Source organism: Fragaria vesca, linkage group LG3, assembly GCF_000184155.1.
Source record: "Fragaria vesca subsp. vesca linkage group LG3, FraVesHawaii_1.0, whole genome shotgun sequence".
In the NCBI taxonomy this organism is placed as follows: domain Eukaryota; kingdom Viridiplantae; phylum Streptophyta; class Magnoliopsida; order Rosales; family Rosaceae; genus Fragaria; species Fragaria vesca.
The window spans coordinates 4,878,273-4,894,034 of record NC_020493.1 but is presented as its reverse complement, the minus strand read 5'-3'; the positions used below and the strand labels follow the sequence as shown (position 1 = coordinate 4,894,034).

The window sequence follows — 15,762 nt, the reverse complement described above, 5'->3', positions numbered from 1 at the left end:
AAATTGGATTAAAGCTTTGCAAATGCAAACTATGATGGATACATCTATATAAATACCAAAACTTAATCGAAGACTAGACGGTTCTCATTTTTCATGGAAATACCAAAACCACTTATTGTGAGTTTGCAACTTGTAGGCAAACAACTATCTTAGCAACACGCCAATGCAGTTGGACGTCTGCAATCTATATCACTCAGCAAGGATTTTCTGATTGAAGAATAGCTTGACATTTCTGGTTTGATGCTGAGAGTTTTCGCATGCACCACCAGTTGGTCTTTTGAAAACCTAATGTAACCAATTCGAAGAGGAATCCCTGCTTCAAAGACCATGACTTCCCAGGCACTCTCAACCAAATCCAGAACCTTCAAACACATGTCCCAGGCTCCCAGCCAATAACATAAAATCAAAACCATCTTTAACTCATCATGTTCAGAGCAAAAAACTTAAAAGTAGGAGTTTTATTAAAGAGAAAAACTGAAGTAACTACTGAAACTTTGGAATAAAAAAGCATCAATGCTTTTATGGTTTAATTACATAAATGTTGGGTTTTCAAATATCAGGCCTTGGCACAAACTTATATGCAATTAACACATAATCAGAAAGAAGTCAGACTGGTGTACCTCTCGCTCAAATGTTCCAAAACTAATATATCTCGTCATCAGGGACGTCTGGTGTCAAGAACTTCATTGGATCTTTACTAATCTCCTCATAACTCATTCTTGGTTTTACCTTGTCTGGGACTGGCTCCAGAGGAAGAATGCTATCTCCATCAATAACTCCGTCAATTATTCCATATTCTACTGCTTCTATGGGGGACATGTAGCGATCTCTGTCAATATCTTTTTCAACTTGCTCATATGAACGACCAGTAACATTTGAGATAATTCTTGTGACATTGTCTTTATTGTGCATCACTTCTCTAGCTTGAATTTCTACATCTATTGCCTGGCCACTAGCTCCTCCAAGAGGTTGATGAATCATAACCCGTGTATTGGGCATTGCAAAACGCTTGCCTTTGGTGCCACCACCAAGGATTATTGAAGCTGTAGATGCTGCAATGCCGAGCGCAATTGTAGAGACATCAGCCCTCACAAGCTGAACGACATCATATATGGCCATTGTGGCACTGACATAACAGAAAAAAGGCAAGTCAGAAATCAACAAGGACATGCAGCAAGGGAACAATGAAGCATATACAGAAGAACAAAGCTCAAGATGATAGTTAAGCAAGATCTTTAGTCCCTATGTTACAAGATCATGATTCATCCATTGCAATTAAATTTATTATGCATTCGGTGATTCCAGTGAGCGAGTCACCCAGCTGTGCATGCATGCTAACAAACCCATTCATCTGTTAAGCACAAAAAGTTTAAGGTCGAGCAAAATGCAAACAGCACCATCATAGCATAATCATCATCCATCCGACTCTAGGTGTCACCCTTCACCAACCTTTTCTCCATAAATTCCACCTCCACCTGAGAGGTCAAGCTAAATGCAAACAGCACCATCATAGCATAATCATCATCCATCCGACTCTAGGTGTCACCCTTCACCAACTTTTTCTCTATACATTCCACCTCAGAGTTTAAGGTTGAGCTAAATGCAAACAGCACCATCATAGCATAATCATCATCCATCCCGACTCTAGGTGTCACCCTTCACCAACTTTTTCTCTGTACATTCCACCTCCACCTGAGGTGGACTACAACTGCTAAACTACTCTGAACTGTAACTCCCACAAGGCCAAAGGGTATTATAAATCCTACAAGACATGACATCCCCTATTTGATTAAGCTTCGGTCTTACTCATACCTTACTACGGATATCTTAGGTTACTTCTCTTCAAGTGATAAATGAGAAGGACACGGGATAACACATATGTCTGTTTATACAAATAACTTCGACCACTAAGGGACAACAACCTGGAATCCTAAGCGCTAGCGTGGGAGGGTAAAGTGTGTCCTTGCCACAATGCCATAATGGCACTTACCTGTCTTAGAACCCTGTCTAATACTAAAATCAAATTCCACTTTACTTCTCAATCTCACCCAATACATGCACCTTACTCTATTATCATAAACAATCAACTAGCACCACGCCGTCAAGTCCTCATTACACATAAACAACAATTTCAATGGTTCTTTTTATCATAAATTGTCAAGCCCAAATGACTGAAATGCAATCTAAAAATGTGTCCTTTACCAATCACAACTGTTCTCAAGTCGAAAAAGCTAACATCTTTATATCATTCAACCAACAAAACATAAAATTGAAACAAACCCAGATGCGAAAAGAGCAATACAAACCTGAGAGAGCCCCCAGTGGAGTTAATAAAGAGCTTAATATCCTTCTTGGGGTCCTGAGCATCCAACAGAAGCAGCTGGCTGATAATAGAGTCAGCCACAAAGTCATCAATACTACTACCCAAAAAGACAATCCTCTCCCTCAGCAGCAGCCCCATGGCGTCGCCCTCGGCGCCTCTCATGGCCGTCGCCGGCGTCTGGGGCGCGGAGCTGAGAAGAACGGAAGGGTTAGTTGAGTGGGCCTTGGAGAACGAGAAGGAGGGTTTTGGGGTTTGGAGAGAGACGGATTTGATGGTGGGGAGGCGTGAAGATGAGGAAGAGGGGAAGAGGGAGATGGGTTTTGGGGAGAAGGTGTGGGAGAGCTTGGGGGTTGAGGAGAAGAGAGGGGACGAGACTGAGAGAACGTCCATGGTTTCTGCAGAGATGGGTTGAGAGGAGCTGAGATTTTGATAGAAGAAGGAAGTGAAATGAGGTATATAGATAAAAAGTCATTATTGGCCTCACATATCCCACTTATTTCCGGATACGTATATAGGCGTATCCGGCAGTCTCCGGCCATCAAAAGACTTTTCCGGCCATATCATCGCGTACCTGGTCTGCAGATTCAGAATCTGTTCACAGAAACACCGGAAACGCGAAACGGTCGGGAACGCATCGAAAACGTTTGCAAACACGTCTGTAAATAAATTGGATCCTGGGGTAATACCAACTTTTCACCTTAGTGTGTGTGAGTGTTTAGCTTAACACTTTAGGGATAAAAAGTCATTACTGCCCTCGGGTATGCGACTTATCTACGGATAGTCGGATACGTATCCAACAGTCTCCAGCAGTCAACAGCTTTTTCCGGCTACACCATCGTGTACCCGCCCTTGTAGGGTCAAAATCTGTTCTTGAAAATACCGGAAACACGTCTGTAAATATATTGGATCGTGGGGGTAATACAAACTTTTCAGCTTAATGTTTGAGTGTTTAGCTTAACACTTTAGGGACGAATAGTCATTGATGCCCATGCCCCCAGGTATCTGACTTATTTACTGATATGTATACAGCCGTATCCAACAGTCTCTGGCCGTCAACAGTCTTTTCCGGCCATACCATCGCGTATACCTAGTTCCTTGTATATTCATAATATGTTCTCTGATACACCAGAAACGTGTCAGAAAAAGCCGAAAAAGTGTCAGAAACGTTTGGAAACGTGTCTGTATATAAATTGGAATATGGGGGTGATATAGGATTTTTACCTTGTGTGTTAGTGTTTAGTTTAACGGGACGAAAAGTCATTACCGCCCCTAAGTATCTAACTTTTTTACGAATACATATGCAGCTGTATTTGGCAGTCTCCGGCCGTCAACAGCCTTTTCCGGCCATATCATCGCGTACCTGGTGCTCTGTAGATTTAGAATTTATTCTCGGAAACGCATTGTAAACGGCCCGAAACACGTTCGTAAATAAATTAGAACATGGGGTAACATAGACTTTTGACCTTAGTGTTAGTGTTTAAGCTACACTTTAGAGACGAAACGTCATTACTGTCCCCAGGTATCCGATTTATTTATGGAGACGTATGCGGTCGTATTCGGCAGTCTCTGTCCTTCAACAGCCTTTTCTGGCCATACCATTGCGTACCTAGTGCTCTGTAGATTCAGAATCTATTCTCGAAAACGTGTCGTAAACGGCCAGAGACGTGTCAAGAACGTTGGGAAACGCGTCCGTAAATAAATTGGATCATGGAGGTAATATAAACTTTTTACCTTATGTGTTAGTGTTTTAGTTTCGAGTTTCGACTGTTCTTCGCAAAACGCAATGTTGCTTCTTCTCCAGTTTGCTTCTCTTCTTCTGTTCGCTTGGAATTTTCAATCTCTCGAACCGACGCCGTGGAAACCATGATTTCGATTCATCAAGGAATCAGTGAGGGTTTAATTTATTTTTTTCAGGTAAGGCAATCAAACATTCTTCATTCTCTTATTACAGACATGTTCTAGCTTGGTTGAAACTCGAAGCAAAGATTGATTTGGAGATGTAATACTCCGGTATATGATACAAATGTATTTATTTGATATACATTATTATACAGAATAAAACTAGAGTAAATCACATCGACTGATGAGTCCGTTCGTGGTTCGGGGCAAGTCGTTTTCTCTGCTGTTTCTTAGAAACATTCACAAAGCCAAACATAGCAGTGATTCAGTGAAGGAAGGCATACAGTATACTATAACCTTGCTATAGATATATTATACGACAGAGAATGGAAGATCCTGTATTTGCAACATGAAGCTGATGGGAGGGAACCTAACATCAGATTGCAACCTATGTAAATCAACCAGGAGAAATCAATGACAGTGATTGACATAACTGGGTCGGATGAGCTACTTAGGACCTTGAATTGATAAAACTACAAGTTCCTTGAGCATTTTATGTTGCCATTCTGATCTCTCAGAGGAAACTGAAGTTGCAGAACGAAATGCATTATCATTTGAAATCTCATTGGAAAATCCTCGCAAAATCCTCCCTTCTGAATCCAGATAATGGGCATCAACATCTCAGTCAATCAACAATATTGTTCTACTTCCAGTCACATCATGATTTCCCAATTAAATTAGGAGTACTTTCAGAGTCTGAAAGCAAATTTGCCCCTCCACTCTCCTACCGTCTGACCATAGTTGACTTTATTCGAGTTCCTTTGTTTAATACAATATACTGAATAACTACAACTCTACAAGTCTGCAAGCTTAAATTTGGTTTGAACAGATTGTCTTGAAAACCAGTAGTTCTAAGAGTACTATGACTATGAGGTAGAAGCTTGTTAGGTTCAACCTGAGGTGGACCCAAGTAATCCCATTTTTGATTGGTAGGATTTTTCAATGAAACTTTTGATTAGCCAACTAAGCAAATCCAAAATGAGGCTTAATTCCAATTTGCAGGGCTAAGAGTTTAATTTACAAAATGATTTGGGTGTTGAGTCCCATAACTTAAACCTATTTCTATTTCCCAATCTGGTAAATTTTGTATTGCAATTTTGCAAGTTCTGTCCTATACAAACTAAGTAGGTGATTGTTAATCTTCTCTATTCTTCTCTTCAATTAAACCAAAGGGAATCCCTGTTGCAATGATAAGTCAAATCCAGGGAAAACTTTACAACCTTCAAGTTTACTTTGTGTGCTACGAGCCGGTGTTTCTACCTGTGCATATACTTGATCAATCTGAAGTCTGAATTTATACTACAGTCTCTGAGATGCATAGCTCATATGGTTCTGCACTTTCAATTACCCTTCTCAAAGCATCAGGACCCATATATTTGAGAACCTGCATCCGTAAGCCAATAATTAGGTAGAATGTAACTACAAAGAAATCACAGACATATTTTCAGATTAAAAACAACAGTTGTTAGAGTATGAGAAAAGAGTGGAAGCAGAAAACCTCATTAGCATCTTTGAAACAGCTGGATTCATCTTTCTTTGGCCAGCTTACTTGCCAACATCTGACAGCCAATGAAAGTAAAAAGAAATAAGTGGACAGATGTATTATGTATAGCATCCATGTTTAATACAGCATATTCCCCTTTGCTATTTTTTTTCAAGGAATACCAGAATAAGCATTTCGTGAAGCACATCTACAAGCTACAATGGTGTGGTATTGCAGAAAGAAAAATCAAGGAGCCAAGTTTAGGAAATTGTTTATGTTCAGTAGTTTTCATGAATTTTAACAATTAATGCAGTGGTCTTGAAACTCGCACTCCGTAGCACTATTTCAGTTCCCACCAATAATTTAAAATGAAAATAAAAGCCACTCTTCTAACAAGTTGCATACAAAATATTATCGTACATACAGATTAATAGATTTGACAAATACAACAGAAACTTAACCTATTTGTCCCGAGGCGGCGTGCTAATGCTCTGGCCAAAGCTTGGCCTGTTGCATCATTGTCAGTTGCCAGGATAATCCGAGAAACCTAACAAGTAGCGAGTCAAACAACAATTCAAAGGAATTTTATTTGAATGAGTAGTAACAGTTTACAAACCTTATCCAACTCCTGTTTGCAATTCCACAGGTACCGAAATGTCGTGTCCTAATTGAAATGGATATTTGAAAGCAAGTTAACAAAACCCCATTCTGACAATCAAAGCTTGTATAATGAAAAAAACAAGGGTGATAATTGTCAACTAAACTCAAACATGAGAATGATAACACTTGATGAAGAAACATTTTTTTTCTTTCCCTGATTAGAAGATTTGATATTCCAAGACAATATAAACATCTCATGAATGCTATACCAGCTCACGCATATGCAACCATGCAAGTAGTCCATGCATCTATCTCTGTAATTCTGTATAGACCTATTGAGCTGCGTGGTGAGGAAAGAACTCGTCCACATTATTTTTATCTTTTCTTCATATTTGACATAGAAACACAGTTTTTTTATTAAAGTCCTAGAGTTCAGCAGTTCAATCACTTGTTACGAGAAGAAAGCAGATGCATATACCACGTTAAATTTCTCACTTGAAATAACCAAAGAAAAAATAAAAATAAAATCTCTAGCCTACAAACAGCAGGCTCTAGACTCTAGAGTATTCAACCCACACCTTCTCTATAGAGGGCAATATAGGAGAATCCTTTCCTGCTCCACCCCCAGGAGCACTCACACAATTGAAGAAGCCAGCTTCCTCCATAGAAAGCTTATCTATTTCACCTTCAACCTAAGAGCAGCACATGAATCACAGAAGTAAGGTGGGAGGGGAAGAGAGAAGGAAACCAAACAAATAACGGAAAATTGAACTCACAATGATAATTTCAGTTGCATCATTTATATCATCAATTCCGTATAATATCTTCTCTGAACCCCTCTCCTGATTATCATATAAAAGGAATTCAACAAATTCCAATTAGAAGGCATTCACATTTGATTCACTTCGTAGAAGTACATACTATTATCCAAATTTCAAAGAAAATTTAGGCACATTTACCGTCCAAAATCGTTTTTTTAGGGTCCGGTACTTGCAACCGACAAGTAGTCCCTTGTGTCTATAAGTAAATGCAATGACATCCTGCAAAATTTCAGCAGTTTTAAGACCAACCTCTTTGAAGATCTTGAAAGCCATAATAATTATGTGTGATGCATTGGTTAGTGCTTGAATTAGAAAAATATAAGAGCTTCCAACAATGAACAGGGTTATTCTGTTGATAATAAATGGATAGCAAACCATATTCTGTTATTCCCTTATAGAAATTAAAACAAACTCAGATGTTTCCTGTGTATCCTGAATATAGATTAAGTGGTTTGTGCTACAAACAATTAAATTAAGAGGAAAGTTCTGAGTGGGTGCAATTTAGAATATTTAGAGTATTATTTTGTTGGAAAAAGACAATCTCAAATTATGTCATGGTTGAGGATATATGTGTTTGAGAAGTGGACTCAACAATCTTCTGCCAATCTTCCAGAAACGGGGTTTTATCTGAATTGGTTTTCTTGGAAGGAAATGACAAGCTTGGCAAAAACACACTAAGTTTCCAACTCGCAGTTAATTCAAGAAATCAATGACATCACACCAGGAAGTTTAAGACTGTAAGAGGATTCTGACAACCATATAGAATATCCAGGGTTTGCATGGAAAAATAGTTTCATTGATGCTCCTGTGTGCACAATTCTTTGTAAATAATTTAACAAAAATACTTATTCAGAGTCACTCATCATAAGTATACTGTAGTTCCAGCAATTGATAAGTTTCGGTACCTCCTTAGAGCGTTGCACCTCCTTAGAAAGTTGCATTACAGCATTTCTCCACAGAGTTTCCGCAGATATCTTTCGCTCTCTGAAGTAAGCTGTTATCTGAATAATGCAAGAGTGATTATTTATCTCAGAAAATACTATCTAGTCACAAGAATACTGCATCATTTGCACGTCTATTAAGTAATTAAATCATATGGTACTCCTGGTTTAGGCATATGTTTAGTTATTTACAGTAGGAACTCAAAGAAACCCTTAGTTGTTAACCACCATAGTCCTAAATAACCATCTATTGTATGACAGCAAAGAACAAGCCATCATAATAACTCTAATATCTGAACAGGACATGTCGAGACAGGCAAATTGAATTATAGATTTTTCGAATGCCAGCATGAACTTGCATCCGCACTTCTTAGGTCAGTTTCAGTACCTCTTCTCCTATTGGTACTAGCCTGAGGCCTTCCACTGTCATTTGCCTAAACGGCTGGAATTCTATCTTCCGCTTCACCTCATCGTGTCCTGCCTTGCCTTCTAAAAACACCTAGAACATTGGTAGGTCAGTTTAAGTAACTTGTCTCCTATGTCATGACTTCCAAGTTCTTGAAATGATTGGTATATAAAAACATAATTACATAGTCAAAATGTCTTACCTTGTCTGCCCAATTACACTCAGTCCGAAAACACCTCCACCTTGCCAAATCCCTGTCGCATACAATCACAAAACCAATTACAACACACTTAACACTTATAAAAGGACTAGAAGAATCGGCATTATACCCTTTTTGGACAATGTAAAGAGACAAGCTCCTCTCCAGTGACTGCCCACCATTGCACTGTTTAAGCAAAACAATGGGAAAATTCAAATGCCATTATGAAGATCCAACATGAAACCAACATAACTATATATCAGTATTACACAATACTAATAGAAATTACACAATCACAATTGAGTATTAAAGACAATACCTTGGGACACAGTAGATTACAATAGTGTCCAGGCACACAAGAACTGTCACAGACAATCCCAAGAAGGTCCAATTTCTGCTTCAAGATTTCAACTTTAGGCACACCAGTGCTCTGCTCCTCATTCTGCTCCACAGTAGCTTCAAAAACAACAACGGCCCAAGTCATGAATTGTAACAAAAAAAAGGCATTTGATGAGGCTTTGGGATTGACAAAAGTGAACCTGGTGCAATCTGGATCTGGGTGGAACTGGATGAAGTGCAAGACCAAATATGAAGTGAAGTACTGGATGATGATATGGGAGTACTCAGCAAGTTTTGGGTGGAGAAGAAGAGTGAAGTGCGGAGAGGACGACAAAGGCAGAGACTTGAGAGAGTGGTGAGCATTGTTGGGTTCTGGGTTTTGTTTCTTTCTTTTGAAACAGGGAAGATATTTGGTTTCTGGTTCTGGGTTTTGGAGGTTTTTGGGTTGCAGCTTCAACTTCAAGCTGCAAGAAACAAAGCGGTTCTATCCCCATGTGTGTACCAGATGAGTATTTTTTTTTTCTTTTTTTTTTTATCAATTTTGTTTTGCCAAAAGAAGGAAGAGAATTTTATTCCGAACAAATTTGGAAGAGTTAGATTCGCAGAGCAGGGCAATAAAATATTTGATGCGACTGAAATTTCGTAAACACAATAAATCATCAAATTTGTTATTTGTCGATGAATTATGACATGATTGGTTAGATAGTTAACAATATAATCGACAACGTTAAAGTCGCATCTTCAAATCAGTAAACGTAAACAGACTTTTCTTGTAATATGTAATTCGTGTTTGACTAAAGTGAGTCATTGTTATTTTCTTATAAGAAACTTTATTCGTTGCACATTAGTAAAGGAGTAACTATTTGTTACCGAGGAATTATTGTTAATTAGTAAGTATTGTGTTAGAGCATGAATACAAGCAAGTATATACAAACACACAAATCACTCAAGCATATGTATAAGTGTACGTTATATTATCAACTAACCTGAGGCTAGGAGACTATTAATTTTCATACACTAATCTTCTGCACAGTTGTATCTCTCTACATGGTAGCTACAGCAACTGAGCAACAAAAAAACAACGTCCATTTCCTCACAACTATTTCATCCAAGACCGAAGTCGTAATCGAGTACTGATATATACATAATACATCTGGCATTGAAAGTCTAAAGCTATTGTCACAAAACGAACAAAACTGTTTCCTTGATACTTGGTAATTTGAAAGGCGCCCCATATTGAAATGGTTAGGAATATTTGCAATGGCAATGGCATATTGATCGATCTAGCTACCAGCTCTTTTGTTAATGATCGAGCTCAGACTCCCACAGTCCTCAGAGGATCTTCAATGAAATTGAATGCAAGTTACAAAAACATCATAAAAAGAAGGTTTAATTTCCATCTGCAATCAACGTACGTACAAAACTACCAATATCAATACAATAGGACGTTAATTAAGAATTTATTGTGTAAATACAGTGATCGAATTAACAGCCGCCATCAAATGAGTAATCAATCGTAACGGATTAACGGTTAGAGCGAAATAAAACCCTAGAAATAAAAGGGAGTTAGGGTTTAATGGGAGGGCATTATCACATAGTCCATATATTTGTGATCCAAAACGATCTGATTACTCCACGTAGTCTATATTTTGATAATCATAATCAATCTTGTATCGTCTTTCTTTTGATTTGCCAATCGCATCTGGCCCTTGAAGAGGTGTTCCTATTCTATTGCCTAGCACCAGAGATACATGGTACTCTGATACTAGAGAATTAGAACTCAAATCAGGGGTTAGTGTATGCTAGCAAGTAGGAGATGGTGATGGTGGTTATCATCGTCGCCTCCTTTATCTGCGCCTGAAGAAATGAAACCAACTGCCCACCTTCCCGCATCTCTCTCCCTTTCTCTCTATCTCTCTCTTCCTTCCTCTCTATCTCTCTCTCACTGTTAAACAGTTGATGAGCGTGTGTCAGTGATATATAGCAGATCGAGTAGTAGAGTAGTCAGCAGGCAGGTGTTTGTTTAAGTCGGTTATTTGCTAGTCTTTAGGTCCACTGCAATTCAAAAACCAGAAAGGTCCGCAGACACAAAGAGTCTAATTCTCTCAGGTATTTCTCTATCTATCTCTCTCTACCTCAGAGAATGTCTTAATTCATTTGAAGGTTAAGTTTCCTCTTTTACATGCTAATGTATATTACTTCATTTCAGGTTCTAGTTTAACTTCCCATGACTGCTATGAGTACTACATTTTGCTCAGACTGGGGGTCTCTTCAGCTTCTCAATAACAACCCCAACCCTAACCCAGATTATGATCAAATGTTTAGCTTCCAGACCCAACAGGATGAGCTGGCAGCAGCAAGTATCTTGGGTCTGGACTACAGCATAGCTAGCTCTCTTGACGATCCAAACCCACTACTTCTCTCCCAATCATTTTTCAGTGACCAAGATTTCCTTCTTGACGATCATGAATACTATTATCATGATGAGTACCCAAAACGCCAGAAAACCCAACAGCAATTCCATCCCAGCTTCAATGGGTTTGTCCCAAATCCAAGTTTCATCCCGGAGTTGGTGCGGCCTCAACTACCTCTGCCCCCTCCTGAATTTCAGATTCAACAGCAGCCAGCAGCCCAATTGTATGCTAATTATAGACTAAGCAATGAGGTTATTAGTACCGAGCCGAAAATGAAGGCCAACAGTAATGGAGGAGTGAGCTTGTCTCCACAGAGCATTGCGGCACGCGAGAGGAGGAGGAGGATAACAGAGAAGACTAATGAGCTTGGGAAGCTGGTTCCCTGCGGGAGCAAGATGAATACTGCTGAAATGTTCCAAGCTGCTTATAAGTACATCAAATTCTTGCAGGCACAAGTTGCGATGCTCAAACTCATGGATTCAGTGAAGGTAACTGTTTGATGAAATAAGTTGTTTTGTTTATTGTTTTTCCTTTTTATTGAAGATCAAATGATTTAGACATTAATTGGTTGTTGCAGGCAAATAAAGGCCATGGGTTGCATAATCAGGAAGGTCTCCAAGTTCTTGCATCCCCAATTGTTCAGGAGAAGTTGTACTCGGAAGAAAAGTGCTTGGTTTCAAGAGAATTTGTTGAAACCCTAGCAAATAATCAAGATTTCCAGTCGAAGCCATTGCTCAAGGACAACATTGCTAAGTTGCTCTGAAATATTGGCTGATAACAAGAGTCGCTGAATCTTCTAGCTAGCTAGTCAAAATTAAGATGGGTGATTTGTTTATCATCTTTGTTTGTTGCTAATTTAATTTTGTTATCGCTAATTTAATTTTGTTATTGCTAATTTAAGTGTTGTATTGGGTTTAGTTATAGAGTGCCTAACCAATTCTTGTAAATTTCTTGTTTCAAGAAATATTCAAGTGTCTTTAGGTGTTGTTGTGTCTGTTTTGCTCTTTCGGTTGTAGTGTTTGTTTCTCATTTTAATATGAATTCTTATTGATTCGATGGCAAAAGAGAATGAGTATCATTCTGAGATTTTTTTTATGACATTAATTAGCATCATGTTTTAGATGGTAAATAGTACTTTTAAAAGTTAAGTAAAACTGTTTATCCCTAAATGTACTCGAGGATTTGAATCCAAATAACTCTTGCAATGTAGTAGAGAGCTGCTCTAATAGATCGACCCAACAAATTATCATTTTTTTTCCAGGTTTCCTTTAACTAAATCAACATCAATACAATTAAGTTAATCGGAAAAGAAAAAAGAAAACACTCCTACAAACAAATTTGTTTATCAGGAAATTTGTAATAGTGAAGATACATATGTACTAATGATCGATCAGGCTAGGAGATACATGTTTCAGCAGATTAATCCCAACGAGTATATATAAACACTAATCATGAAAACATGAATCTCGTAATCACTGAGTTGTTTAAGAGGTAATTTGGTTTTCATTCCAGTTGGGTTAATTTCAACACCCAAGTAATTAACGTTATATCAATATGGCTTCATAGATGATAGATGTACATACACTCACCAAAGTTAGCTTCAAAGCCATATTGGAATTCGGATCTCGTTGGTCTTACTTTCAATGAACTTTTTCCTCCATTAATGGTGAATAGCTACTTCTAAATTTGTAACTACGATTATTTGTGACTGACTGAAAAATTTAGAGGCGCCCGCTAGAATTCTTAACGGTTGAGAAACTTAAATTTTGATTGCATAGAGAAAAATACAGAGCAAGGAATGACGCGTCCCCTGGCAAATCAGGTGATAAGCTTAAGGTAAGAAATACATTTAAAACTGATTGATATGATATATATGAGTGATTAAGTTCAAATGTACGTATGATACAAGAAAATTACAAAAATAAAAAGATGCTCACTTGAAACGAAACACCATGTAGAAGCTGCAGGTTTGCAGGCTACCGGTACTCAAGGGCCTCTAGCTAAATCTTGCAGCAGGCATCGATCCGACCACCAAAGTACGTCCATCGTAAACCAAGTTCTACAAGCACCGGGCCAATAATAGAGAGCTCCTACGAATGTATCAAGTGTAATTCTCTAAGAAGAACACAAACAGGATCTCGGATATAAAACGTCTGATGATGTTATGGAAACCAACCATTTGTTATATATGATTACTCCTGAGACCGTTTGAAAATCAAATTAAAGAGATATTTCAGCATAATTATCTGTTCGGCTTTGAATTTCAAATTTCGAAAATTGGGAAAAGAAAGAAAATTATCTGTTTGAGGAGCATGGCAGGAGCCTACAACCCAAGGGCTAGAAACAACAAATATAATTTGGTCGTTTAAACCTTAACTACTTAAGTATGAATGAACAATATAACAAATAATAAGTCTTGCATTGCCAATGAGGATGAGGATGAGGTAATCTGCATCCCAAGGGCTAGACACAAACATAGATATATGACATGCAGCTGCTCTAAACCTCAGGATGCAGATTACCCGATCCTTAAGCGCTCAATACGACTCCCACGAAAAGCACTAACTAAGATCTCGATCGGTCAAGTACTCAACTATATTAGAAATAGATGCATATGTATATTTGACAACTACCTAGCTAGGTCTGATGAAAATCACCATGATCGTAGTTTGTATTTATAATGGTTCTTAAAGTTAAATACTAAGTGGAATAATATTCCATTTGCAGAAAGGCTCAAAGGCATATATACATCCGTACCATGAATATAATCAAAGCAGAAGAGGAGATGACGTGCAAGTGCATGTTGGCATCGCCAATTTGTAATGCTTATAATGCAATAATATGATTACTTTTAGCCTTCAAATTAAACACTGATCGATAAGAACTTCGACATTTCTTTCGAGTTCTAGGCATATCATTTTAAGGGATCAAAATAAAAGCATCAATTTCTTTCTATTTCCATATCATTTTCATGGTCCTAGAGAGAAGGCAACTAACTAAGATTAGAATATAATCTTTTTCACTATTACTCGTGGAAATAAAAGTTTTTGATATCGGTCATTGTCTGGTAGATGTGAACGGTCTAAAAGTTGCATCATAGAAATTGTAGAGAAATTTTAAATACACACCCTTAATATCTTAATACACATCCTTTATTTAATACACCACTTATCAAATTTTTCATTTCAGTATTATACTTAATACACATCCCAAAATGCTTCAAATGCCCTTAATTTATGAAATATTCCGTTATTTAATATAATTAATATATATTTACTATTTGGTATCTCTTTTTACATATTATTTCGTCTAATTTTTGTTATCATCGTTCAATTTATAATCAAATGATTATTGTTATATCTCAACTCCAAATCACCAATACAAGTTTTCAAAATTCACAAGCTAGTACAACTGTAAAAGTACAATACCTATTAAACATAGATAGCTAGTTATTCGATAAAACATGTCATGATAAAGATGCAGTACTTAACAATATGATCTACAAGATCAAATTAAACCTGATAAAGATGCAGTATTTGACAATATGATCTATAAGATCAAACTAAAGCTGATACGGATAACAAAAAAAAAAAAAGAACAACCCAAATGAATTGTGGAGAAGAACTGGGGTTAAGGGAAAAGACGTGCTTTCAACGATTTTAGGGTAGAAGACGTTGAAAAAAATACTTCTAGCGCGAGTTTTTTTTTTAATAATAGATGTATATTTTGGTCATTTAGCTTACCTATAAAATCTCAATAGAAACATAAAATAATAAGGGTGTGTATTAAGAGATTAGGGGTGTGTATTTAAAATTTCTCATAATAGAAAGACAATGTGAAAAGCAATAAAATATATACCTAACCACATTTATAAGCATTCGTGGGTAATTTGCAGACTATTTTTCACTCAACAGTGAAATTTCCCACACTACTTTTAGAATTAAATTCAGTTTACTCTCATAAGGTTTGAGAGTAACTTCATGTTAATCCCTATATTTTCAATTTCATCAGTTTACCCTTCAAACTTTTGAATTTTTCTCAATCGTGACTAATGTTCTATCTTCTGTCCAAATCAGACGTTAATTGCTGACGTTGACCCAATCTCATGAGTTAAATTACGTTTGTACTCGAAGTTTAGAAAATTTTCAACTTAGTTAGGGATAAAAAGGAAGGATTTTTTTTTTTTCACTAGTTTTTTTGTTAAATGACAATTTTAACCTTAACAGTGAGACCCGTATCTAGAATTAACGGTCAATTTAAACAGAATATGAGAATTTGGTCACGGCATACAGAAATTGAAGAGTTCAAGGGTAAACTGATGAAATTAAAAGTGTAAG

General features: G+C 37.4%; 2 protein-coding genes across 2 annotated transcripts; both read right to left on the bottom strand.

Annotated features, from left to right (window-relative positions):
- Window positions 1-19: 19 nt before the first annotated feature.
- Window positions 20-2,764, bottom strand: LOC101299455 (ATP-dependent Clp protease proteolytic subunit 4, chloroplastic-like). Its single transcript, XM_004293661.1, has 2 exons — window positions 2,307-2,764; window positions 20-1,126 (listed from the first exon to the last, which is right to left on the bottom strand). Exons 1-2 carry the CDS (start codon window positions 2,711-2,713, stop codon window positions 643-645), a joined length of 891 nt encoding a protein of 296 aa, XP_004293709.1. The 5' UTR covers window positions 2,714-2,764; the 3' UTR covers window positions 20-642.
- A 2,526-nt stretch (window positions 2,765-5,290) lies between these two features.
- On the bottom strand, window positions 5,291-9,374 carry LOC101310787. The gene is made up of 14 exons (XM_004295397.1): window positions 9,212-9,374; window positions 8,992-9,128; window positions 8,803-8,858; window positions 8,676-8,727; window positions 8,456-8,566; window positions 8,032-8,127; window positions 7,265-7,345; window positions 7,082-7,147; window positions 6,884-6,997; window positions 6,322-6,369; window positions 6,167-6,252; window positions 5,721-5,781; window positions 5,483-5,606; window positions 5,291-5,401 (listed from the first exon to the last, which is right to left on the bottom strand). Exons 1-13 carry the CDS (start codon window positions 9,372-9,374, stop codon window positions 5,517-5,519), a joined length of 1,161 nt encoding a protein of 386 aa, XP_004295445.1. The 3' UTR covers window positions 5,291-5,401; window positions 5,483-5,516.
- Window positions 9,375-15,762: the final 6,388 nt, after the last annotated feature.